The 27,711-nt window shown below is 45.5% G+C and overlaps 1 protein-coding gene across 4 annotated transcripts in view; it reads left to right on the plus strand.

The window, feature by feature from the left end:
• ralgps1 (Ral GEF with PH domain and SH3 binding motif 1) overlaps positions 1–27,711 on the plus strand; it is a 169,528-nt gene that overhangs the window by 26,985 nt on the left and 114,832 nt on the right. For 3 of the 4 annotated variants that reach the window (XM_036526329.1, XM_036526327.1, XM_036526328.1), the window contains 4 exons: positions 10,016–10,146; positions 11,487–11,591; positions 11,902–11,952; positions 24,514–24,597. In XM_036526329.1, the coding sequence (XP_036382222.1) occupies positions 10,090–10,146; positions 11,487–11,591; positions 11,902–11,952; positions 24,514–24,597 (297 nt within the window). In that variant the 5' untranslated portion in view covers positions 10,016–10,089. Of the gene's footprint in view, positions 1–439; positions 544–10,015; positions 10,147–11,486; positions 11,592–11,901; positions 11,953–24,513; positions 24,598–27,711 lie in introns of all 4 variants that reach the window. The other variant, XM_036526326.1, reaches the window with a different exon arrangement.

The raw sequence follows: 27,711 nt of genomic DNA on the forward strand, positions 1-27,711 counted from the left end.
AGGGGCTACAGCTTATGTAGTGAAAACTCAGACCAATGCTGCTGAGCTCCACTGCACACCCCAGGGCCAGAGTGGAAACGCCCTGTACGTCATCACAGCAGTGTTGCATAGTGGTTAAGGAGCAGGGCTTGTAACCAGAAGGTTGCCGGTTTGATTCCCCACAGGGGCACTGCTGCTGTACCCTTGGACAAGGTACTTTTGCCACAATTGCCTCAGTAAATATCCAGCTGTATAAATGGATTGCATTGTAAAAACCTGTAATTGATATAAGTTGCTCTGGATAAGAGCGTCTGCTAAATGCCAGTAATGTAGTGTAATGTTATATTTAAGTGCGCGCAACCGAATTGGTCTGAAAAGGATCCCTGCCCGTATACGTTGGTAATGCCTTGTTTCACGTGTTACCGCCATGCTTGTAACCGGATCGGTCTCTCTGTTTCAGGTGCTCTTCGCACACCTTACCTAGGGGCGTGAAGGGAATGTCTTGGCCGACCGCTCCGCTGTAAATGGGTCAGCTGTCCAAGACGAGAGAGAAGTCCAATATGGGTCGGTACCAACTAGAGTGTTCATCATCGGTACAGCTGGTCTGTCACTGGAGCAGGAGCCACGGGGTTCTGAGATAGAGCGGGGGGGGGGGAGAAGGGGGTTCTGAAGATGAACAGCTACGAAAGCAGTTCTGATGCTTGCATTTGCTCCTGATCATTCATGTGTGCAGCCCACTCCGACCCCACCTACGCATGCTGGCAAAATGAAGTGGAAATTAAGTTTCCATGCCTTGAGATAAAAATATCCGTCTGTGAATAATCTCTCGAAACACTCCCGTTACACTTTGAGTGCGGCACTGTAAATGTTTGTTATTTGTTTGCCAATTAAGGTGATGTTTGAATTATTCTTGGTGTTGGATGGAAATGAAAGTGTGTGTTTACAGGCACAATGTTGATGTTGGAGTATTAGTCCTTTGATTTACCTTGTAGTGTATACATGTTAGCCACTGTGATACGGGGAGTTTTAGTAGTAGTGGCTGTAGTGATGGGAATAGTTGTTACGGCAGTTTTATTATATAAGCATGGAATAATCAGCATGTGGTAGTATTTTGCAGGGGCAGCGATAGTTGTTGTAGTCCCTTGTCCTGGACTTCTTACTTAATAGTAGGAGGTGCATGTATATTAGGACCAGTGCCAATACAATTTATAAATACAGGCATAGTAAGTAGCATCATGATTCTCTGCTTAGCTCATTTTTCTGTGGTGTACTTAAATGTGGTGTAAATAATACATTGACTGTCACAATGAATTAACTTGCAGAGAAATGCTTATCTAGACTGAGCTGTTCTTTTTGACCTGACAAAAATCAATTTGAAGCCTTTGCTGAGATTGGTGTTGGCAGAGAAAACCTCAGAGGCCCAGGAGAACAGGATAGAGTCACTGACCTCCATGCAGGCCGGTGTGAGGGCGTGGTTTGAAGAGAAGGCAGCAGAGGCAATGAGTATTATGTTTTTGTCACTGGATATCATCACCCATTGTGAAATTTTTGGACAAGGTCAACTCTTGTGCCCCCAAAGTATACATGCGTAAGCCTGGCAGATCTGTCTGCTATGGGATGCAGCGTGGCACAGCCTTTACCAGATCTTATTCAGAAGGGGTTCTTCTCTTTTTTAAGCTTATGATTGGCTGTGGTTGTGGTATCGCGTGTGATGTCACAATCAAGTTTTCCATGGTGAGACAATTATCTCTGAGGCGAGCAATTATTTTTAGCTGCGCGTGTACAAGTGGGTTAGAAGTTCCTTTGCCCACAGTGGTTTATCTCAGAGCTGCTGAATCAGTTCCCTGTCTCAGAGCCAATTTTCTCAGCCCGTAGGAAATGTGCACACCTCGCTTGTTTTGAGATGTTTAATTCAGCTCTTCTGTGCCCCTCAATCCCATAGAGGAAAATTGAGAGGAGTATATTCCAAGAGCATGGCACGGGAGGCTATGAGGCCTGGTTATTTTTCAGGTCTGTCTGATTATGTTGTATCAGTGGGATCCAGACAGCACTCTATATGCTGTTGTAGGTGCATGCAATGCTGACCAGTATGGTTTTCCAAACCAGCACGGTAATGGGAGGGAAAGAGGAGATATGTTACTGCTCTAGTCTTCGCAAACAAATTTTTTTTAATTAATTTTTTGATTTATGAATAGTTTATCTGGCTGATTCTCTTATCCAGAGCAGCTTACAAGGCGTACAGTTAATACGCATCAGAGGAACAAGAATTATGGGAACGGGATGGCATGAGCACCAAGCACAAAGCATTTGTGCATGTGCATGCATTTAAGCATGCAACAGTACTTGTTGCAACAAATGTACAGTACGGCACCGATCACCTTTCCCTTAAGACCAACATGTGTACATCATACTGATAAATGGAGCAGATCTGCATGCAAATCTGTTGATAGCAAAATTCCCTTATATCATAATATGCACAGCTACCATGGTATCATACTCAAGGCATGATCTGAAATAACTACATTAAAATATATCAAATTTTCCTTCAGGCTAGAATACACTTTTGTGGTTGAAAGTTAAATATAAGAAATATTTATGCATACATGCATGTATTATTATCAAATTCTAATACATAAATGCACATACATTAGTCAGAGGTGTGATAATTCATAGTTTTTTATTTTGAGAGATTAGTGCAGTAATATTATCATGGAGATCAGGAACAGTCTGTACTGTTACCACAGGGGTGAACCCTACTGGCCTCCTGCAAGCAAGACACAAGTCCTCGCACTGGTAGAGAATATTACAGTCACAAAGAGCTGGCTTTGACCACCAGGGATGACTCATTTCAGGTACTCTGAAACAGAAGTACAGCCATTTAACACAGAGCCTGTCTGCCCTGAGACACTCCACTGCCCTCTCTGTGAAGCCACTCTCTGAGGGGAGAGTGAATTCAGCCTGCCTGGTGGCAGTCGCCGTGCGGTTCGGCTCTTTTTTCCCGCCTCCCCCTGTTCCCCCTGTTTGTGTAATCTGCGACCCTTCATCGGCCGGGTTCTGACAGCTCATAAGATAAAATGGACACGTCTTTCATCGCCTGGCGGTCTGTTATCAGTGCCGCTCAGATGACAGAGGAGTGGCGTCGCTAGCTCCATGCCTGGCCACTCACAGCTACGCGAGACCGCATAAAGGCCGCATCGCCACACGGTGTGGTTTTCAAAAGCCTTTGTCACCCCTGGAGTGTCCCCAGGGAACACCCCGTCACACCTGGCAGGCCTGTGCATGTGCGACTCGCCTGTCTTTATTATGACACAATAATGTTTAGGGACGTCATGACAACGCAGCGGTGGGTCTGGCCGTTGGGCTTGAGGCAGATCGGAGAAAACATCTCAAAATCTCGCATGACTGTGTCACTGTGGGTTTGGGGAGGGGGCGTGGGAGGGTAGCACTCCCAGCTGAAGGTGTCTCAGTGTCTGATCTCCCTCTCTTTTTAATTCTGGTGAGTCGCTGTTACTGAGCGGAGCAACAATTGGGATCACTGTGTCCCCAGCTTGTCACAGAGAGTGATGTCATGTTTCACCCCTGTGCTGGGACGGGGGGTGTGGGGATGGGGGGGAGGGGGGTGGAGGGGTGTAGTATGAATAATGTAGTAGTGCACTGAGACAGTTCTCTCCTCATTTTTAGACGTCTGACGCAGTGCTTAAAACATGTGCGGTATGCTGTGCTGAATGGACACTTAAATCAAAGCATGTGTGTACTGTGTGGCCGGGTGCATGCAGTAAACATAGTGTGTAGGTGGAGGTGCGTGTGTGTGTGTGCGCATGTGTGTGTGTGCATGCAGGTGTGTGTGCATAGGCATTCATGTTTGTGTGTGTGTGTGTGTGTGTGTGTGTGTGTGTGTGTGTGTGCGCATGCAGGCACGTGTGTGCGCATAGGCATTCATGTTTGTGTGTGTGCGTGTGTGTGTGTGTGTGTGTGTGTGTGTGCGTGCGCGCGCGCGCGCGCGCGTGTGTGTGTGCATGCACTTGTGTGTGCATAGGCATTCATGTTTGTGTGTGTGTGTGTGTGCGCGTGTGTGTGTGTGTATGTATGTGTGTGTGTGCGCATGTGCATGCATGTTTGTGTGTGTGTGTGTGTGTGTGTACATGGGTGCATATCTATGTGTTTGCCTGTGTCCATGCATGTTTGCGTGTGTACACGTGTTCGTGTGGCTGCATGTGTATGCATGTGTTCACTGTTCATGTGTGTGAATGCGTGTGTGCATGCACGGGAGAATGCATGCGTGCGTTTGAGTACGTTCCCTCCCTGGCCCCCGTGCAGGGCCACTCCTCGTCTGATTGGATGAGGGCCGCAGCGGGTATGTGCAGGGCAGCTTCAGTCAGCAGTGTGGTTCTGTGAGTGCAGATCCCACCCTGCTATCAGACTTACCGTATACCATCTGATCACAGAGAGAGAGGGGACAGGTGGTCGATTATTCACGCCAGCATGCATTGTGTGTCTGACAAATGCTCCACACATTATCCCATGTTGTATTGTGGGGCTGGGCATAGTGTATCTGCTTTTGTCATATTTTTTGTATATTTTTTTCATATTATAATCAAGTCTAAATAATTAAATAGTGTATCGTCCCTTAATATTGTGATGCATTGTTTAAGCATTTCATATCTGAAACAAAAAAAAAACCTGGAATGGATTGAGAATATCTCAAAAGTGGATTTGGAAATACCCAAAGATATGTAATCATATTTTAGTTGAAAATAAGAAAGAAACTGCCCTTCTCGAAAGATTGCTTTGCAGAGCCCAGTCCTTCAAAGATGAATGCATGTGGGAAGTTATATATATTTCTCCTAATGTGGCTGTCATTCAGAATCAGCTGCTGTACATTGCTCTGCCAGCCCGGGTCCCTTGGAGAAGCAGCTCTCTGTGTCCAGCTTTCCCTATGAAGGCTTGCAGACAGCAGTTTTGCACTCAGTTCGTGGAAATGTGGAAAAAAAAAAAAAAGCATCAATATTTCAACTCGTCCTAATAGGCTGTTGCTCACTGCTTCCCTGTGCGAAGAAGTGCATGACTGAGCTATGAGTGAATGCTCCAGAAATGCAGGATTTTGCTTTTTATTAAGCCACTTCTGACAGCTGGTCCATTGGGTTTGGTTTCCCGACAGCGGTACCAGAGTTTGATTGTGATAATTCACTCATGACAGCCGCAATTGCCACGTTGTGCATTTATGACAGCATCACGTACTTGAAGCTCGGGGAGAGATAGGTGGGTTAGTCTCTGAGAACTGAATGTATTCTCAACCTAGTGCCATAGGGTGGTGGCCAGGAGATGCTACAGGAAGCAAAACAATCAGCTCGCATTGGAGAAAGCCAAGCTGCGGCAGTAGGGGGAGGGTAGAAGTCAGTAGAAGACACTGTCAAGTATAAATGGAGTGCAACTTTCTCTAAAAACCCAACTGAAATTACACATTACACCAGCAGAGCGTTCCTTACTGTTGCCATGGCGATGTTAGCCTTGTTTGAAGCAGGACGAGAGTGTGAAACCTGTGGTCGGATCTTTCCCCTGCTCTCTGAGGGTGTATGAGACAGGGGCGTGTCTGATAAGCAGGTGTGTACGGTCTCGATTGTTTTCGCTTCTAAGAAGCCGAGCGCTTCCTGCTTCCCAGAGTATTTCTCTGTAACTCTGCGGCGTATCTGGCGGTGTGATCTCCGTTCGGGCAGAGGGCGGGTGAGGCCATGTGATCCTGTTAGGGGGAAACTCCCTGTGAGCCAGGATTCCCTCAACTTTCCGAAACGCAGCTCCTCGGTGAATCAGACGCTGTGACGCAGGTGGAGATTGTGTCCCTCGCCGCTTAGCTGGCTGCCCCTGTGAGCTTCCACTGGAATCCTGTCTCTTCTCGTGCAGTACTGTGGAATGGTAACACACTTTGACAACAGTTGCTGAAATATTAGATTATTGCAGCACTTATTTTTGCAGTCAGCATGGCACTGGTTTTTGTAGCAGTGTGTTTGCATGTGAGTTGTTGTTTTCACTATGTGCAGTTTTTCATTGGGCCTTATTACCGTATGTAATTGCTGTATTATAATATGTGTATTTTAAGTTTAATACCTTTGCTTTCTAGGTTGCTTTGGTTAAGAGTGTCAGCCATATCACAAGCTGTACATGTAAATGAACTGCAGAATAAGCTAACCGCCCGTTCAGTGCGAAGTCAGTATGTCTCGTGGTGCCCAGGTTCTGTCTTAATGCTAAACAACAGTGTTAAGTAAAACTAATCAATCAATCACTCAATCACAGTTTCATAGTGTTTGTCTGAAATGGAAGTGATCACAATGCACTGAGCATAAAGTGCAGAGTATTTTACAGTGAGCCTTGTCTTGGTACACGCACTGCAGACTCTCTCTGACGCAGAGGGGCTTTTAGTGAGGGGGGCTGCAGCCTTTGATGCTGAAGTTGCCCTGTGTGGATCTGCCCCTGCCCTGGAAGAGGGCGTTCTCAGAAACATCCATTCAGCTCCGAGATGCACACGGTGGTCAGGAAAGACAGCTCTCTTCTTTGCCCTAGTTGAAAAGGATTTTTTTTTTTAGTGCCGCGGAAGAAAAGAAACTGTTACCATGGAAACTCTTCAATGGGATTTATACTTCACCTCAAATGTTTCCCGGAGATGGTGATGTCACTCTGGCTTTCCAGGCGCTTTCATGTGCAGATTCTGAGTAATCCGAACATAATCTAACATCACACAGGTGTTTATAAAGCTGCTTTTGATTAAAAGGTGAGAGTGGGGCACAGTAGTCATTTACACACACACACACACACACACACACACACACACACACACATTTATACACAATAGCCTTAATATACATGCTGGTGTGTAGTGTGTGATGTCACCTCCTCATGCCTCAGGTGAACAGGTGTATGGGGTGTGGTCTCCTGGTTGCCCGTTTACAGTGCTGTCAAAAGATGATTGGTGCAGTTAGACTCTCTATTCATCCACCAAAGTGGCTCTCTCAGTGTAAGGGAACTGAGAGTGAAACTCCCCCCCCCAAACCCAGACTCTGAAATGCACACATCAGCTCTTCCCATTTTATTTCCCCTCTCACCTTCTTTGGGTGCCCCTGTCCCCCTCCCCCAGTGATGTTACTGCCTTTCTCCACTGATCAAGCAGTCAGTGCTAAAGGTGGAGATATGGTGGAGTTTGGGTGATCCATCCATATTGTACTGGTTAAACACCCCCCCCCCACCCACCCTCCTCAAGTGCTTCAGTCTCCGCCCTCCAAGGCCCTGCCTGCATCCAGCCTTCAGCTGCCCCACAGAGACTCTGCACTGCACAAACCCCCCCCACTGCCAAAGCACAGAATTGGCTATTAACATTGGAAACAACCTGACCTACAGCATTGAGCACTCACGATTGGAATTGATGCCCCGTTTGCTCTGAGGCAACAGCAGCTATAAAAACAATGATGGAAAATACTTGGTGTTTCATGTTATAAATGGCTGGCCATCAGAATGTAGGCCACCGTAAAATGATAAACAAACCCAACAGAATACTGATGCTGTATTGCTGGGCAGTGCTGCCCTCTGCTGGTCATTTTAAACATTGCAAATGTTGACACTTTAAAAAAAACTTCTAGCCAGTTAAGATTTGAATCTGAATTTTAGTTCCAAAATTAGGAGCTGAAGAGACCAAACGTTTTCAGATACATGTTGTATTTTGTAATTCACGCTTTTATTTTCCTAGTGGCACAGAAGTCATTGACACGGTTCTGTGTATCGAACACCACATAGCTGTAAATGCTTCTATGACGTTATCTGGGTAATATAACTTCTGGCAAGAGTAGTTTACCAGGCACTCAGTAAACATCCATCAAAGCACTAAAAATGCGAGCGCCCAGGTCCCTCAGAGAATAAAGCTCCTGAATGGTGTTTAACAAAAGAAGACTTATGCTGGATCCTCTTGTGTGGGTTTGAATCATTTCACACTTAATCCCTTGACAAATAGCTTTGTAATTGAATTATGGATGTTTAAGTCAGTCATATGTGGCATACTGGAACAGCATAAATGCTAATCAATACTGGAGCTATTAGTTTAACAGCATCAGCCTGAGGAATGGGGTATTGATCTCTTAGCAGAACTACAGTATTAATATCCAGGGCTGGCCAGGGGCTTGGGGTGTGACTGAAATATTTATGGGTCAAAGTACTGCAAAACAGCCAGGGAAACCAGGCACTAGGCCCGAGCGCATGGGTGTATCTGAGAAAAAGAGGTTACATTCACGATAATGGCTGTTAACTGTCGCAGGCTTAGAACAACCTGTTCTAAAAAAGTTGCACTATAAAAGTAACCTTCTCATTTCTTTTAAAAATCTGAAATGCTGTTTGGATTTTCCAAGATTATTTTATTTAATCTGCACTGGTGCTGAAAAACTCATTTGCATTTGAAAAATATCAACATTTCAACAGCAGGCTAAGCAACACTGCATTTGAATAATACCTGAGCAGTATTGCACTGCATTGTGACCTGTGGAGAGCTGCATGAATTTGGAACTGGGCAAAAACATGTATTAAATTATGCTCATCCGAACCATTTGTGTAGCATTTCCCAGTATAGGTACAGTTTAAATAACTGTCCACTGTCCTTTACTTTCTCACATCTCTCACAAAGTTCCCTGTTTTCACTCAAGGGGGCATTTCAGCACTGTGAATGCAGAACCAAACTGGTGCTTTTTCCCTCACTGCGTCAGGCAGATCACACTCAGTTGAATTTCATTGATTCTGCTGGTGTGTGTGTGAATCACTGTGACTTTGAATGCATGTCACGCAAATCAAACCAGTAAAAAAAAAAACATACTGTAATTATACTGTTTGCTGACAATCGCTAAATAATTGGAAATATTTCACTGCGCTCTGAAAGCTTCTGTCGGAGGATCAGATCCATTCTTCTGTTCAGTGTGCAGTGATAATCTGACACTAATGATTAAGCACCAGGCAGATATATAAAAGTGTTGGGGCTACTAACACAATCCCACAGCCACTCAGAAAGGATCCTTCCTCTCATCTCCTCTGTCTGTAAAAGTACTGCTCAGACTCTTTCACAGTTCCAACCTGGCACAGGCCCGTTTCATAAAACATTAGTGTTTTATAACTGTGTGTGTGTGTCTGTGTGTCTGTCTGTGTGTGTGTGTATTTGTATGTGAGTGAGAGTTTGTATGTTTGTGAGGGTGTGTGCATGCATGCACGCGCGTGTGTGTAGTAGTGTGCATTTCCATTGTAAAAATCACATACTTTCCAGTGTGTTCCTCCTGTGGTGGAGACAGGCAGGTTGTGGTGTTTCTTACCCTGCGGGTGAAAGGAGCGTCTCTCCGTTTAAATGGCTCGGCTGCAGGGGTTGCGTAAGGAGCCGCTGGGACATATCAGGGGCTCTGGCGGCCTCTCGGCGCCTTTGTTCGATATTTTCCACTGAAGGGAGGGACCTGCGATTCAGTGTTCCTCTTATGGAAAATCAATCAGCGCTGGTTTGAATCTAATGATGGGATCAGGGAAAGTTTAACACGTCCCCAAGACACACTGATAAAGCATTACTTAAGCTCAGCTTATTTTCAATCAACCCAAAGTATCTGTAACAATGTGAGCGAAAACCCATGTGTTTGCCCATTATAACAGTCTGTAAATCGAGATAAAGCAAATCCCCCACTTTCTGCTGTACATTGAAGCTCTATAGGCTATATTTATCATGTAATTTTATTTTGTAGACTGAATAAAACCCCATAAGTTACTTTTGATTAAAAGACCTGCCCATTATGGTGTCCTGAATGGATTTACACAATGTGATCTTGGACATCCAGAGTGTTAGATACAATGAAAGGACTCTAAAGGACTCTACAAGACTGTATACCTGTCTAGCTCCCGTGGTGAAATTGCTCTACCTGTTCTGTCAAAGGAATGGTCTGATCAGGTTATTCCGTGCCTATGGTGATATGTGGCTGCTTGTGAGATGCATTGCTGAGGTCATTGTGACGTCATCGGCGCTCCTGTTCTGTTGCAGGGATGGATGAGAGGTCATGCGTGTCAGTCAGCTGAGGCCTGCGGTGCAAGCCCCGCCCCCGCCTGGCCACAGGCATGTACAGGAGGAATGGGCTTATGGCCAGTGTTACCGTCACCTCCGCCACTCCAGAGGTGAGTGACCGCTCTCTCGCCCCCGCGCTCGAACGCCCACTCACGCTGCCTGCGCTGTCGTCACGGCCCACGCGGACAGCGCTTGTGTGTCTTGTCTGCTTGTTTGACTGACCAGTCAGATTCAACATGACAACTTGGCATCCTGTGATTGGTGGCTTTGTGAGTCTTACGAAAGCCTTGTTAATGCCACTGTCGAGGAACACCGCTGTGTAGCCTACAGTGTTATTTAGTGTTACCTGAAGTCTGTATTGCAGGCATTGGTCCCTCCCAGCTCTCTTCGCCAGTGTTGCAAAGCCATTTGTAAACATATTGCCCTCGTCAGCCTCAATCAAGGTGCCGTCTGTAGGGTCTCAATTTTCCCCTTCTCCTTCCCAGACGTGGTGCCACGGCAGTGTGCATTGATGGATGCTCTATTGTTTACGGTGGAGCACTGCATTAACTTTCCAGCCCCAGGCTGAATTATTGACCTTGTTAACTGAGAAACCCTTCCCAGCCTCCCTACTGCGTAGCGTTACGCACTCTGTAACTCGCACGCGCGCAGAACGCTGCCGTTGCCCAGGGATTCCCCTGGGGCTCCCGCACACGCGGGGACGGGGGTCGGACCCGAGACGGGTCAGGCCGCGCCACGCTGAGATGCAGGAACAGGGACGCCTGATCCATACGCACAGGAGGCGTGTCTCTGGTGGGGCACAGACAGAAGCCTGCCGCGGTGTTACCGGAGCGTTCTCTCCGGTACTGCTCACAACACCATCCATGCCATGTGTCTGTATCCAGGAGGCGGGAGGAAGAACCCCAGCTGACACACTTGTGATCCCCTTTTTTAAGGCAGGTGCCATCACCCCAGGAGCGACAAAATGAGGGACTGCACCCATGCGTGTGATCCTAGGGGACACGCCCCCCCCCCACCTGCCCTCGTCATTCCCACACAATGTGATAACAGACAGCAGATTTACTGCTAAAAGCTGCTGTTTAAAAGGCAGCGTTCTTTTCTTACAGCCTTTGTTTTCAGTGTTTCGTATTTTTGAGTTTTTTTTTTTAAATGTTGCCTGGGTTAGTTGAATAATATGATACAAAAAATGACAATAGCAGTGATTATATTTGGCATTTTAAAGGATACGTCAATGGTAATGGCATTCCAGAAATAGTGTGTCTGTTTTTATCCTGTGTAAAATATGATGGAAAGTGACAGGAGATATGAACTCCGTTATCCGTCTCTCTGCTGGGGATTTGGCTAAGCCCCGCACCGATTGACCTTTGGACGTTGTGAGTTCTGCCTGTCTGCATGCGCTTGTCTAACTGTCTGTCCGTCTGCCTGTCTGTCCATCTCTCTCTGTCTCCAGGGCAGCAGCAGCTCAGAGTCTCTGGACGGGCGGAGTGTGGACTACGCCAAAAGTTACGATGCTGTCGTGTTTGACGTGCTGAAGGTGACGCCTGAGGAGTTCGCCGTGAGTAGCCAGAGAGGTTTTTGGCAGATCACGTGACACACGACCCAGGTCATGTGACAGATCAGAGCATTGTGATGTCCTGTGATCAGGGACGCCCCGTGGCCCTTTAGGACCTTCGGGTGAAACTTTAAAGTGCATCACGAGTCCTAAACGTCAGTGAGAAAAATGTGTTTATGAAGGGCTGTCCTTTCAGATCGCTTTTGGGCATTCGTCATAAAAGGAAAAATGTGCACTTCTGCAATAACGCTTACGTTTATTTGGACGATAAGTGTTTTATAAAGTCTTTTTTTTCTCTCTGTTTTTTTGGCAGAGCCAGATTACATTGATGGATGCCCCAGTATTCAAAGCTATACAGCCAGAGGTAAGAAAGTTGGGCCTTGGCGTTCTCATGAGTTCCGTTCTTGGAGCCGATGGTCAATTGTGCTTGTGATTTAGGGTTCACTGAGGTTGTTCCCTTTCCCCTGTATGATTGAAGGTGTGTGGGACTGGGAGAGAGCGTGGTAGTAATTTACACAGAGCAGCAGCGCGTCTGTGATTTCGGGGGACGTGGCAGTTTCGCTACCCGTTTTTATGGCAGGAGGGGAAACGCTGTGTATTTGCATGCACTGCTGACCTTGTCCTGTGGCGTTTAGCACAGTGAAGAGAGAGGCAGTGATTCACTGAGCCACATTCTAATGAACAAGCACCCGTGTGCAAGGGGGGTGCAGTCAGGGGCCCCTGGTGGGTGAGAGGGTTGGGGTACAGTGACCTTCAGCTTGACCTTCAGCACTACAGCCTTTACAGTGCCTGTTGTCCTGGAAGGGGTGATTATGATCAGGGTTCAGTACTTCGGATTGCGTATGACGTATTTTGGTATCTGATTTTTGTTTATAGTAAATATGCAGTGAATATATACCACCTCATTCCAAAACGGAGCTGGTGTGATCGTTTTTTTTTTTTTACCCTCCGCATAGCTGGAGTGCCGTGAAAGGAATGCTGATCAGGTTAAGACCGTGATGGCTGTAGGCCCGCTATTCCCTCGTGAATTTCGTTGGCTTGGAGGCCAGCTGATATGGGCCAGTGTTCTGAAAGGGAGACTCTGTCAGTGGGACTAAAGGGTGAGAATCAGTCATCCTCTCAGATCTGAAGACTTTCGCAGTCTGGCCAAAGTGCTGCTGGATATTTAAGAGAAATGAATTGTGTCTGTATCCTTGCTGTCAGAGTTTTCAGGTCAAACGTTAATCCATTTGCACAAAAAAGGTAAAAAAAGGAAATATGTTTGAAGAATTTGTCTGAGTTTTTAGTTTTTTTTTTTTTTTTTGTCAGACTAGGTGTATGAGGTATTTTATATGGTATTTGGTATTTTCAGTCTAGCGAAAAAGCATTTGCTTTTCATTGGGATTTGAAACCTAAGTATTAATTTGTAAATGATTTTTAAGTATGTGTTGCTTTAATTATATAAATGAATGACTGGCCTTTATGAGTTCAATAGTCAGCAAATAATGAGTTGTTACCTTGTAGTGGTCTTTGCTGCTGTTCTAGCATGCACCAGTTCATTGCGGTTTAGTTAGTTCAGTATCCCTCCGCCCCCTGCGGTGAGTATGCCAATAAGGAGCTTGGGAGGTGGAGGAGTGCACACATTATGGGGTTTCTTATCCCAGTTTCAAGGGGTTACATGGTCACTAGGGGACATGTGAGGGTTAGGGGGCAGCCGTATCCTTTTTATATTTCTGTCAGTCCGAGGCTTGTGTTTTAAGAGAGCAGATATGTGTTCCTCGTAGAAGAGAAAATGGAAATAGCGCTGTTATCACTTGTCCAAAGAGCTGCATTGGCTTTATAAAATTTAACCAACTTTTATTTTCAGTGACCCACACAGCAGCCAGTCAGCATGCATCAACAGAGAATAAAGTTCTTTTACTGCAATCCAGAGTCTGTGGTTCTGTTCTCTCCGTCTGGGCTGAAACAGAGCCCAGGTCCAGGTCACATGTACTACAATACAAAGGAATATTTAAAGAACTGTCGAGTGAAAAAATATGTCCGTTCTCTTGTTGTGAAAGTGCAGTGTTAAGAATGATTTGCGTTTGGGTTCAGGTGCATTTTACTGTAATGAGTCCGGTAGGAAGAAGTGTGTGTGTGTGGCCACAGGAAGTAGCGGTAGTGAGGGCGTGTTCTTATTGTTCTCCCCTGGATCACTGTGTATTAAGGAAACCCCTCCTCCGCCTCTGGGGCTGACCTTAAACGCCCGGTCAGACACAACAAGCCGTTTCCATACCGACGACCCCTGACTGAGGTGAGGCAGGTCTCCTGACAGTGGAAATCTGTCACCATGGGGCACCGCCGAGCTTGTGTCCCTCTCCCACTGGCTTCCTCTTTGAGACTGCTCCAGTCCTACACACCCTGTGACTGACAGAAGCACAGCAGATACAGGGGGTGCACTCTCACCTTCACTGGGTGGCCAAAGCAGGTGGGAGTGTGCGGGAGGGGAAGGGATGCGACCGGAGGGTTTCGGTCTGGTGCGGGTCGCCGTTTTCAGGGCTGGTTTCCGGCGTCGTAGCGGGAATCATCTCCGACTGTGCGTCATTCCAGAACCGCTAGCAGGAGGGTCAGGAGATAATGCGGGGTGAGGCAGAGCAATGAATTTATGATTTCATTAAGTATGAAGTCAGAGAGGAAAACACGCTGGCACCTGCAGGTTAACATCAGCGCTCCTGTGTGGTGATAGCTGATGGTGCGTTGTGTATTTTCTTAACTAACACCCTCGGTCAGGGCAGTGTCGCTTACATTGAAATGTCATCCGTTTGTACAGCTGCAGATCTAATCAAGCAATTCAGGTTAAGTTACTTTGTAAAAGCACTGACCCGCCGGGGATCTGACCCCACAACCTTGTGGCTGTGTGCACGAATCCTTAAGCCGTTATGCTACCCATACAAATTCGTACAAACTCTAGGGGGAACATAGTTAAAAATACCCCCTCCAGTTTTTTAAAATGATTATCCTCGCATCCTACAGATAACCTTTTCTGTCAGTGTTTTTTTTTTTACCAGTTTCTCTTGATTTTGCTCAGGGGTGTAAACGTAGCAGTTTGTTTTCTGTTTGTGCTGATGAAACTGTCCTGCCAGTCAAATGTCAAAGGCCTGTACTTTTAACATGAAAAAATAAAATATCAGCAGTTTACCTCACAGGCATCATTTTGACTTGTAGTTTTTTAATTGGAAGTTGACATTTATTTTTAAGTGCTCTGGAAACGGTTGCAAGCATTTGAAGATGAGTCCCAGCACCTTGCTGGGAGGACTGATGAACCGGGTAGGTTTGGCTGTCTGGGTTTCGGGATGTGGATAAAGTTACTCCCTCACCTGGGTGTGCCCAGGGCTTCCCCCTTGGTGCCTATCGCAGGCCGCCTGCATGTGAGGACCTTGTTTTGCTGGGGCTAGCAATTAGCATTCGCTCCCGTCCTTCCCATGCTGACAGAGGGAAAGCTAACTGTCTGACCGGTCCATTGTGACGGCAGGATATTATGAACTCCACATTTCTGGCCGAGCGGTATCGAAACTGTCACTGTGTTACAGTTTCGCAGTCTGTCTTTTTGAATGTTTAAAACAGTACCAAATGGTGAAAATAAATCCCAGAAATACAGTTTGGTTGGACAGTCCATGCATTTCTAAACCAGCGTTTAAGTCTATTAACTGTGTGTGCTTCCAGCTTTCCTAGGATTAACTTTCAGACACATCAAAAATTGCAGTCAGTATAAAATTCCAGGTAGATTTACTTGTTTGATTAAAATTGAAACTTAAACCACCAACAATTTTCCCATAATACCATTTTAGGTGCCCTTGAAGCCACTCGGCTACAGTCAGCTACAGTCTGGTCAGGCATTGTCAGTTTACATTAAATTTGCATTAACACAGACTGACTATGGAGACAGTCACAGTGTATATGCAGTGATGCTTGAGTGCACTGTTGATGAGATTTGTAAACTTTATGGCCAGAGAAAGTAAATCTCAGAATTGATTGGTGTCTTGTGTTGCTTCGTCTTGTGTTGTGTTGTGTGGCCACTCTGTATGACCCCTACCGCTGCTGACGTAACTGTCAGACAGAGCTCTCATCATGATGGGTCCTGGCCCTGTTGAACAAGGCTTGAATCTCACCTCATTGAACCCCTTTTTTTCCACATTGTTTCTAGAGAACAGGGCAGTTTTGGAAGATGGAAAAATGTCTGGAAGCTTCAGCTAAATAAAAAATACATTTTTAACTTGAGCTTATTAGAAACGATCCGCGGCAATTCATATTCGGAGCTGTCAGAAAAGTAGACACAATTAAGCGTTCCCATTTTTCCCAGCAACATAATCTAAACGAACAAGTATTTCAACACTCCTGTAAAAGCCAAGACATCTCGTCTGCATGGTTTTCATTTCAGCCAAGCCACAGGAGAGCTCATATTCGTTGTCCTCACGTTGTATTTACGTTAGATTTACGTGCTGTGGCAGAAAGGCAGCTGCCTTGCCCTGGAGACGGGGTCAGCGGTGAGGAGCAGTGATGCGCAGGCTGGCTTTGTAACCAGAAGGTTGCGGGCTTGAATCCCAGCCTCAGCACTGCAGTTGCACCCTTGGACATGGTACTTCATCTCGATGGCTTCAGTGCATAAGCTGTGTGCACCGCTCTGGGTAAGGGCTTAATCAAATGAATAAGGAAAAGGTACTCAAGGGCGTTAAACTCACTTTTTGCCCTGATTTTGGTTTAAAGTGCACTGCTATTACGTGAGTGAGTGAGTGAGTGAGTGAGTGAGTGAGTGAGTGAGTGAGTGAGTGAGTGAGTGAGTGCGTGAGTGCGTGAGTGCGTGAGTGAGTGAGTGAGTGAGTGAGTGAGTGCGTGAGTGCGTGAGTGCGTGAGTGCGTGAGTGCGTGAGTGAGTGCGTGAGTGCGTGAGTGCGTGAGTGAGTGAGTGAGTGCGTGAGTGCGTGAGTGAGTGAGTGAGTGAGTGAGTGAGTGAGTGAGTGCGTGAGTGCGTGAGTGCGTGAGTGCGTGAGTGCGTGCGTGAGTGAGTGAGTGCGTGAGTGAGTGCGTGAGTGAGTGCGTGAGTGAGTGCGTGGGAATACACAGGCATGCATGTTTGTGTATGTGCCTGTTTTGTGCACATGCATGTGTGGGTGTATGTGTTCGCTGTTCATGTGCGTGAATACATGTGTGTATTACAATATATCTGCTTAATTTCTTGGATGTCTTTACACGCCTGATGTGTATTGTCTAGCCCTGACTCTAATTTAATGTCTCTTTATTACTTGGGCGGTCACTAAGAGAGATGTTAGGTTAGTTCAGCCTAACCACAGAGTGTAATAGTTCTCATAAATCAACACTAATATTAGGCAGAATAGTGTGTGTGGCAGGCATTAAGTGATGGAATGGCATGTGTCCCTGGCTCTTTACTTACTGCCTGTCAGTTGTTTCTGTCATACTGCACTTTTCCTTTGTGGCTTGATTTAAAAGTGCGGTTCTGTGATGAAATAAAACCCTGGGAAAGTCTCTTGTTGGCCATACCGAGCGTTTATATGTCATCGGTTGGCCTGGGTGGGCTTAGTACATCAAACTGAACACTCTCCCTGGATTGTTTTAGATAACTTCAGATGATAACGATGAGGTGAAGCACTTAAAATTTTTTCCATTGGACATACCAAAGGTGCCTGTGGCCTTGTCCCTCACAGAGCTCTGCTTTTAGCTGAACTCACAGATGAGAAAGAAAACATACCTGCTGCACTAGAAAAGGGGTTTACAGAGATGTCTGGAACTTTCTTCTCTGCCTTTATGGCTAAAATGCAGGCCACTTGCCATAATTGGTGTATTTAGAAAACCAAAAGGTTACATAAAGGCTGCAGGGCTGGGGAGCCTTCCACAGAAACACTGAAATTAGGGTTCATATTTGTTTAATCAGAAAAGCTGACCCCTCCCTGTTAGGAGGAGCAGGAGCACCGAGGCGCTGATGAGGTCGCTCTAACGAGCCTTCCTGCTGGGCAGAAACAGAAAATAAGATTTACAACCCGTCAGGCCCGCTTGCTTCCTGCACACTAAGTGTAATGTTCTGTTAAATGTCCGCCGGTGTTTTTGTTCCTGTCCCATCCATTTTAAAGAATGCATCTGCAGGGGGAATATATATTCATCAGCTAGCGCAGGTGTTTTACGATGACGGTTCTCAAGCCGCGAGTCTGTTTTCGAATCGTCAATCTGAGGCCGAATTGGGCGCAGGAACAAGCTGGCAATCCAAGATTTAATCTTCCTCCTCCATAGTTTCCATCCGCCTCAGCTCAGTGTGAGTTTCCATTTTATTTATCGCCGAGGGGAGAGAAAAAAGACGTAGCTGTCATGTATTTTTGCTTCTTATTCAATAAATTTTAAACGCCTGATTGCTCTGTAAACGTCGGTTTCCGTGAAAACCTGACTTCAAAGAACTTTTTTTCGGGGAGGTTGGGGGGGGGGAGCCTGACTGATTCACTGCTGAAATAAATCTTTTTTTTTTTCTTTCTTTTGCTCATTCTGTACGTTGAGCCAAGGTGTCCGAGGTGTCCTGTGGAATATTTCGATTCTGCTGACGGAGAGGAATTCCGCCCTTTTGGGTGTGCGTGATATTAATTGTATTTGTGTTGCGCTAAGCCCGGCTTTACATTGCTGAGTGTGCACCCGCACTCTCTCCGGAATGGAAACAGCGCTGAAGGTGAAATCGTAGCTGCCTGTGGTATTTCAGCAAGGGGAGGCCAGCAGTGGGGGGGCGAGCCCAGGAATAACCCCCCCCCCCCAAAAATCTGAAGTTGGGATCCCTCCCGTTGTGTGCTGGTCAGACAAGGAAATGCTGACTCTGTTTTCTTTTTCTGAGTTTGTAAAATTCAGTCTCTTTCACCGCAGAATGGTGTCCCCTGTCTCGCATTAATGATAGTTACCCAGAAAGCCTGGAAAAAGGGGGGGTCTGAGCCGGCAGCCGAACTCTGCGTGCTTCGTGTGCGGCGCGGTGCCGCAAACGCACGCCAGCTCCAGCACCGTCTGACAGTCGTTAAACGCCGGCCGTAAATCCGCCGCTGTTTTGTGTTCCCCGTTAGTCAAACGGCTGAATAAACAGCGCCCTGCATCCCGCGGTCGGAGCCGAAACTGCAGACGGGTGTGCTCGGTGTTCAGCGGCGGGCCGAAAAGCGAGCGCGCAATCAAAGGCAGGAAAAGCCTGTGTGCGGCCTGTGATTTAAGGCTGAGGCCCGCAGTCAGTGCAGTTCAGGAGCTTTAAAACCCACTTCAGAAGTCAGTGATGTACAGCTCGGTCTGCGAATTGCACTGACTCTGCTGCTCCTGGCTGCATTCTCTGCTCTGCCTCAGTGGCTGCTTTCAGTAGCAGTCAATGTGGCTGTGCATTGCAGGTTATTAATGATAATAATAATAATAATAATAATAATAATACTATTATTATTATTATTATTACTATTATTATTATTAACAAGAATAATGTTGGGAGTGTGACTGATAACTGTCAGGGTGCTTCTGTGCATTAGCTGATAATCATAACAAAAATAATAACGATGTTAGTACTGTGACTCACCTCAGGAGGAGCCAGTCTGTAGCGCCAAGCTCCTCACTCGTCACATGCTTAGTGGTTGGAGGGTTCAGGGTTTATGTGGGCACTCAAGTTGTAGGGTTATTAGAAAGCCAGACAGAGAGAGCCAGATGGCGAATCTGGCCAGAACACCAGAGAATTGCCTATTCTTTGCAATAAGGGCTCTGGGATCGCTTGTAACCTCAGCGAGTCAGGACCATGGCTGAACGGCTCTTCCAAAAGGTGGTCACATTGTCCTGCCACAGTTATAGTGAAGAGTTTCCCCCCATTTGGTGGCATACCTATGGTCAGCATGGTACAGATTTCACAGCATTTTACTATCTGTTGATTTTGCACTCTTACATAAGTCAAAGTGTGAGCAGTTCAAGGCACAGACCAAATTTGCGCTGAAACTGCGATTATTAAAAGTGCATGTGTTTCCATCCTCCTTACAGCTGTTTTACAGATAACTGAAAAATCATTGAATAAACATTAGTATAAACTTTTTTAAATGACACAAGGGCAGATGTTTGGTATTGTGTATCATAAAACATCTGTAAAAATTATATTATCATGATAAAAAGGACCGAAAGTAGGCTTGAAAATCACAGCAGTAATTCTGCACCCTATAAATACTGCCACTGAAAGTTTAACCTCGTGGATGTTGCTAGGCAACATACAGAAACTTCATTAGGCAGGGAAGTGTTATGTAAGCAAAGCTCAGAAAAATCACTCTTTATGCCTTTGTTTTGAGTGAAGACGCTTGATGAATGAATTTTTCTGGGAGAGCTATAAATTGATTATTTCGAGAGGGCTTCTCTGCAGACAGTGAATTATGTAAAGAAATGGAAAATAGAGTTTAATTTAAAACAAATTAAGAACTGTCATCACCCTGTGCAAGATGAAAAACAGCAGACACCGAAGCGGAGCTCTATAAAAACAAAATTAGCCTCTTGCGCGGCTTGTCATCATGTGCGTGTTGGAAGCCACATATCCCAGCAGCCTCTTGGGGCGTTTTAAATGAAGTCACGAGAGAGACGTGAGTCACAGCATAAAACTTTGTCTAAATAACGTTGGTCGTGTTGAAAGTGCCACCGTATCCTCAGAACAGGAACGACATTAGCAGGATGTTGGGCCTGCCAAAGTGCCTGGCTGAAACCACTGTGCATTTGGGGGTTTAGTTTGTGAGCATGTGAGTGTCACTGCTGCCTGCGAAGCCGCCGAACACCGGCAGGTATCAGAGAGGCGGGGAGAAACGCTCTCTCCCTGAACTGTCTTCGCTGTGTCACGGAAAAGAACTTGGCCGATCTTCAGCTGGTGAGGTCTGGTGAAAGTGACTCGAGCCACACGGAAACGGGGTCAAGCCCTGAATCTTCGGCTGCTCTTTACAGCTCGGGATCAAGAGGGCAGTGTGTTTGGTAGAAATGTGGTACCGCCGCAATGTTAAGTTGCAGTTACGTGAATTTCCCCAGAGGGTCTTGTGGCTGGAGACAAAGAGCAAAGTACCAATTACTCTGAAATTAAATATCAGAGCCGTAAAGTGGTATTGAATTTTGTAATGTGGATGATTATTGCTTAAGCAGAGAGAAAAAGATTTGTTGAGGGGTAAACTACATGTTGTAATAAAGCAAAAAAAACTTTCCATTGAAAGTAGAGTTATGGTGAAAGGAGCACAGCAGCATTTGAACTTTAAGTTGCTATTCTGCCCTCCATTTTCCCAGCAATGGAAAAACAACCATTTCAGAGGGTAATTAAGATACGCGAGTCAAAACACATTTTTCTTAAAATAAGAGGAATGGCCATTTAATAAAATGTTTGAATATTTGTTTATGTTTATGTTTTATGTTTATGTTTATGACTTTTTATTTAAACAATGTTACTTATCATGTAATTACAGTTTAATTACCTCATAACTACAATATTCACGCATACTTTCAAAGGCATTGCGCATACTGAGCACACAAATCTGTAAAAACTGCTTAACTACTACATTCATGACTCATTTCAAATATATATGTGGATCAGCCATATCTGTGAAAGTATGTGATGGCACATTTTATTTGTCCTTGCTTTAAATCCTACCCTTAGTAGTTACGTAACAGTGTCTTTGAAGTCCAGTTGCCGTTCCATGGTTCTTGCAGAAACATTTTGTACGTTTAACTAAACTGTTATATTGTGTATATAGGCTGTCTCAGAAACCCCTTCGAAGGGGGATAGACTACCTCAGCAACCTCAGATTAGGATAGGCTATGCTCGATATCCCTTTGAAGAGGATAGGCTTGTGAGTGCTTCCATCTGCTTTTCCACTCTGCATCGTGCACACTCCACTTTAAAAAGCAAACATATTAAAACACACATGAACGTTATTACCTCATGTGAACTTGGAAAAAATCAGACCAAAAGATTTTTCAGTGAAGCACGTAATTCTCAGCTGTGACCTGAGTGAAATCAAAGTGATGACAGAAGAGTAAATGTTACATTGTAGTGGCAGTGTAGCATAGTGGTAAGGAGCAGGACTCGTAAAACCGAAAGGTTTCCGGTTCGATTCCCCACTGGGATACTGCTGTTGTGCCCTTGGCCAAGGAGGACCCCATTTACCATAATATAATGAGACAAATTGTTTCTTAAACCTAGTCAAATTCGCTTCTTGGTGTGGAAGATTTTCAAGGCTATTGTTTGTTTTTTTTGAATGAGGGATTTGGTGGGTGCATACTGGAGGAAGGGTAGGAATGGGGCCAGCAGTGAAAGGTTGCTAGTTCGATTCCCTGGTTCAGGCACTTCCATTGTACCACTGGGTAAGGTACACAAAAATTGCCTCAGTAAATATCCAGCTGTATAAATGGGCGACATCCACCGCAGGGCGTCCCCCGTGAGAATCCAAGGGCGGGATTGAAAAGGGGGTCACTGAATTCCCCACGAAAGGCATGCGTTGCTCCTTTACACCTCCCTGGTGTTGCGAATCTCGAGGAGCACTTTCTCCTCAGCAATTGCAACCACATGGTGTCCTCAAAGACACTCCATTTCCTGGCAGGGCGGCGAGTGGCACGCTCCGTCCCCTCCTGCGAAAACTCTTCGGCAGGAGACTGCCGTCTCTGTCTCTCCCAGCTCACAGCTTTTCAAGGGCCGTCAGGAGTGGAACGTTTTTTTTTTTCTTCTCTTCATTATTATTATTATTCGGAATATTTTGGACTTTAAAAAGATTCCATTAATATTCGTAGCGATGGAAATTGCAGCCAAATACGAGACTGTCCCTGGTCCTGTGAGCGTTCATTCACAGGATCTCTTTAAGGTTCGGCCATGAAAAGCACAGAGCTTTCATTGTGAAGAGAGGAGAGTGCTACAACTGGCCTACTTCCCTGTGTCTTTGATGTATGGATTGTCTTCTATTTCAAAAACAGAGTCCGTTTAATACAAGCTGTGATCTCTAACATGCATAATTCATATTTCTTAAATAAGTACTGTACTACGACTTTATTTTGGGTGACTCTCCATTATGTAAGTAAAGTGTAATTTCAATTTTGCAACCTGATAACTATTCTTTTGGCACAACTGAAGGAATGGAAAGCCACAGTAAACAGTTAGGTTCTAATGACTAAGCTTTCCTCATTAGACATAAGCCATCATTAGATTAGAAGAACATTTGCAGTTTTAAAGTAATGTTCCCCGAGTTTAAAGCCCTGGTCAGCTATTCGCAGTGGTTTATTGTTTTATCTGTAACTGAGATTCAGATGAACACAATGAAAACAGCTCAACTATTGACCACTGGCTTATATTTTGTGCATTAATTTTATTGTGTAAAAAGATTATGAATGGAATATTTTGGCCAAGAACCTATTAAATGCAGATGAAATTTTTTAAATATAATTTGGTCAGGATATTGGAGAACCCTTAGTGTTCAAAATAAGCGCTATGAGCTTTTTAATGATATTGAGATATACGGTAGCGTATGTAATTAACAACTTCCCATAGTTTCCTAGTCTGTCTAGCTTCAGATTAGCACAAGATAACCTGTGATAGGGCTTCAATGGCGTTGTGCATGCACTCACTGGGCCTGGGAGTGTTGTTAGCCTGGCCTGACGCTGTTGCTCATTGAACTTGAACGGATACACTTCTGTTCTCTTGTGCTGGAAGTCGCTCTGGATAAGAGCGCCTGCTAAATAAGTGCAATGTAATGTAATGACCATAGTGAGACAGGGCCACAGTTTAATGCCCCATCTGAAAGATGGAAGTACTCTCTCTAGGGTGTCTCTCTCTCTCCATCCATGTTACACCTCGAACCTCGTAATGTAAGACCAGAGCCATCAGCAGTTTATGCAGGGCGATTGCAGTCGTTCAGCTTGTGGTTAAATGGCCGATAATATTAGTGGACTCATATTTTCTGTAAGTATCTCTTCCAGGACCCTCTCTTGTTCCCGGTGGCCATTTATGAGCTGTTGTAACACAGATCCTTCCTGGGCTGTTATGAGAACATGCTGCTGGCCAGCAGGACTGATGGAAGCTGCTCCATTGTGTCTGTGCCATGTGCCATCCTAATAAAACGGGGGGTGAAACAGAATTAGCCAGTGCTGCAAGCTGCAGGCACATCGCTGGATTGCGAAGCACATTTTAAAGGCCTTTTGCAACGCTGGGGGCGGGGTGGGGGTGGGGTGGGGGTTGGGGTGGGGGGGGCGGTTGCTAAAGCAATTTCAGTAGTTTGACATGAACAGTAAACACTGTAATTGGGGGTAGTCAAACAGTGACAGTGATGTACTGCAACTATGCAGGCCAATAAGGGGAAAGTGTTTTTTTTTTTTCTTTTCTTTTCTTCCCCCCAGAGGTTGGCTGTGATTGGATGGCCATCACTGCTAATGTCTGAAGCAGTGGGTCGATCCAAGCTTCTGGAGAGGCCAACGATAGGGCAACACCAGTGTGTGTGGTGTGGTCTGTGCAGAGCAATACAAAGGAGAATATAGCATGTTTGTTTATTCAGTTATTATTGCCTCTGCTATTTGAACTGTGTACACTGCTGATTGACAGTGTTGTTTTTTTAGTAGCATTGTGGTAATCAATCTGCATTTCTCAACGCTGTCATGAGGAGTATGCTGTTTTCAAATGCTGGAAAAAAAGAAAAATAAACCATTTCATCGGTCCTCGGGAGTTCCACCTTTCAACAGTTTCCATGTGTTCTGTTTAATTCGCTGTCAGTATCGATTTAAGGCTACCAGGCTTCAAACGGGTGCTGAAGCCATGCCACGTGGCTCAGCGTCAGTGAAAACGCTCCGCCGTTCGGCTTCAGCGGTATTGTTTACGTGTCACAAACCCTGTCGTAATGTCTGTGTCCCCAGCCTCCAGTCACCTGTAAAGGGTCATTAAGGTCACTTTTTCGTGGGTCTCGTTTTTGCAGGAGCTGGCCAGCTGCGGGTGGAACAAGAAGGAGAAGCACAGCCTGGCGCCCAACGTGGTGGCCTTCACGCGCAGGTTCAACCAGGTGAGTCCCGTCCGTCAGAACCAGGCCTATCACCTGCCGTTTCAGGTGTTTTTCTCTCCCGGTAAATCACCCCTGAATATTGTCAAATGTATTGAGCAGTGAGTTTGTTCTGTTACACAGACCTCAGCCTGTTATGAAAAGGTTGTACCAGTCCTTTTCATAATGGCTCTAAAGTTATCTTGACAAGTAATGGAAGTCATGGCACTGGTCATTAGAGTGTGGTTTCATCACGGGTTCGGAACATATTCAGAGCATAAACTGTTAAATTATCGTCTGATTAGCTGACCTGTATGGTTATGCTTTCCCCTCAAGGCTTTTGCTGGACAAGGTTGCATCCTGTCACCCAATTGCTGAATAAAACAAAATCATGTGTGATTCAGTCTGCTATTGATTTGCGGGTATGGCTGATAACCTAACAGTTATGTTTGCTAATACGGCACTTATTCCAAGAGCTAGTCCCTGTGTGCCTATGCGGAGTATAATTCAACCCATTTGTGCCAAAAGCCATTTCTAATAAGTATTAAAAAAATGCAATTAACGCGATTTTGATTCGCCAATTTAGAAGAGAGAAGGCGCTCATTTCGCGAAATCGTGTTAAGCCATAAAGCACGTCGGCCTCAAACCTCCCGGCCCTTGATCCGCCTAATTGTTCAGCTGGCTTTTATTTGGGAGATCCAGAATGTCACTGCTGCTTACTCATCCTGCCAGCCGCCCTCTAACTGTCTGCAGCTTTTGGGGCCTAAACAGCTCCAAGTGTGCCCGGCTTTGACGGCGCTGCCATCAGGCATTATCAGCTCGGCCCGTAATGGCTCCTAACGCAAAACACGAGGCTGGAACAGAATGAGCAGATTCCTCGGTCTCTTAGCTCAGTTTTATTCCCTGCTTAGCCCCTTGCTTTACTGGTTCTCCCAGTGTGGTTTGGGCAGCAGATGTGAGATGGCACAGAGGTGGGGGCCGGTGTGCCAGCCTGAGAGGCTGAGCAGACCTTAGGTGATCTCGAAGGGCTTCTCTGTCGGCACGGTCCCCAGGGCATCGTGTTTCCATGGCAGCCAGCGGGTTGGGTAACGCCCGGGGCTTCGACGTGCGGCCTCGGTGTCAGGAGTTTCCCAATCCTGTCGGCACTGTTGGGTCAGGAGGACGGGATCGGGGTGAACGTGTCTGGTTCAGGCTGCAAGGTTCAGCCCAGGGTAAGGTTCAGCACTGATGGTCGTGGCTGACCTGAGAGGGCCTGGAACATTTCTCCATTTGTTACTTCAGTTAGTGTTGCACTATAGTATAGCTGTCTGTTTATGGACTGTCAAATAGAGCCAAGACATTTCAGTTGCAGTGGATATTTTTTCAACATGCAGGGGGTCAGTACAGTTATACAGTTTCCTGTAGGCTCCTTTAAACGATTCCTTTACACTTACATTTTGGAGCATGACGATATATATACAATCAATCTGGTTTATGGTTAAATATTGCAGTTTTTTAATCTGAATTTATTTTATTTACTGTGTAGAGATTTCTAGCCCTGATTTAGTTTAACACCTCAGGGAATAATAACATGTACAAGCAATTGCATGGAATTTCAGTTTTCATAAAAAGATGAGTTATGACTTTTTCCAGGCAAGAAATACATAGAAATTTCTTTGCTTTGTTGGCTAGAATAAATCAGAGCTCTGTCAGAGAAAAGGTTTGTGTCCAGAAACCCAAGGCTTATCCATGGCTGTTGTTTACCTTGTTAGTATCTGAACTAAACTTAGTAACTAAACTTGCTGGGTTGGCATTCTGTCTGCAAAAGACTGGCCTCAGCCTCAGACTTCACTCTTGGTTGGTGTAGTAGCATAGTGTAGCATTGTGTTTAAGAAGCAGGTAAGAACCTTTTAAACCAAAAGGTTGCCAGTTCATTTCCCCACTTGGCCACTGCTGTTGTACCCTTGGGCAAGTTACTTAACCCACAGTTGCCTCAGTAAATATCCAGCTGTATATGTATGATGGCTTGTCCACCATTCAATCCCCCTGTCTCAGACTTCCCAGCATTTGCTGCTTGTTTCAGAGAGGCAGCAGCATGGCGTAGTGGTACGGAGCAGATCATTTAAGGTTCCCAGTGCTGCTGCTGCTCCCTTGAGAAAGGCACTTGAGCGACCCAGAATGTTGCAATAAATTCCCAGCTGTATAAATGGATGGTAGGTAACCTATGTAAGCTGCTGTGGATAAAAGCGTCTGCTAATAACAACGTGATGTAAACATCTCAGATTCTCTAAAACAGTAGAACTATTACCCTGTCATGTGACCACGGAACTGTGGTCAGGGTGAAAATAGCATCAGTATTGGCCTGAATTAAGCATTCAGCATAAGGCAGTCATTTAAAGGAGTGCTTTCAGGTCCCTGCCCTTTATCCGTGTATTACATTACAGTTCTGGGTTAAGTACCTTGCCCAAGGGGACAACAGCAGTGCCCCAGCAGGGAATCAAACCAGCAACCTTTTGGTTATGAGCCCTGCTCCATTCCACTATGCCACACTGCTGAAACATTTACATTACTGCCATTTAGCAGGCGTTTATATCCAGAGCGACTTACATAGGGTCCAGTTTTATCCATTTATACAGGTCGATATTTAGTGAGACAGTTGTGGGTTAAGTACCTTGCCCAAGGGTACAACAGCAGTGTTCCAGCAGGGAGTCAAACCAGCAGCCTTTTGGTTATGAGTCCTGCTCTTTACCACTCAACCTCACTGTTTAAGAAGTGCTTAATAGCTGTTGCTTATTCGGCAGATGTCATTACGTTATGATTTTGATTATGGAACTGGAAACCGTCATGCCAAAGTCTGCAATAACAAACAGCCAAGGAAAAGACTGAAAATATGATACAGCTCATTAGTGCTGTGTCAGAGCCTGCACTGAGGCTCCAGTATCACAAAAAGATGTTCAGAGCATAAGAGAAGGAGGGGGGAAGTCCAGGAATACATGAGGGGGCTTGCAGTTTCGTGTGATGTAACCTCGGACTGCAAGAATCATGTTTTGCACTTTAATGAGTGGCTGATTGCTCCTTGGGTTCTGAGCTAGGGAGAGTCCTTCACTCTGAAAATGGATCCTGGACCGAACCCGGGTGGACAGGTCTGTTCTAACAGCA

Source organism: Megalops cyprinoides, chromosome 4 (genome assembly GCF_013368585.1).
Source record: "Megalops cyprinoides isolate fMegCyp1 chromosome 4, fMegCyp1.pri, whole genome shotgun sequence".
In the NCBI taxonomy this organism is placed as follows: domain Eukaryota; kingdom Metazoa; phylum Chordata; class Actinopteri; order Elopiformes; family Megalopidae; genus Megalops; species Megalops cyprinoides.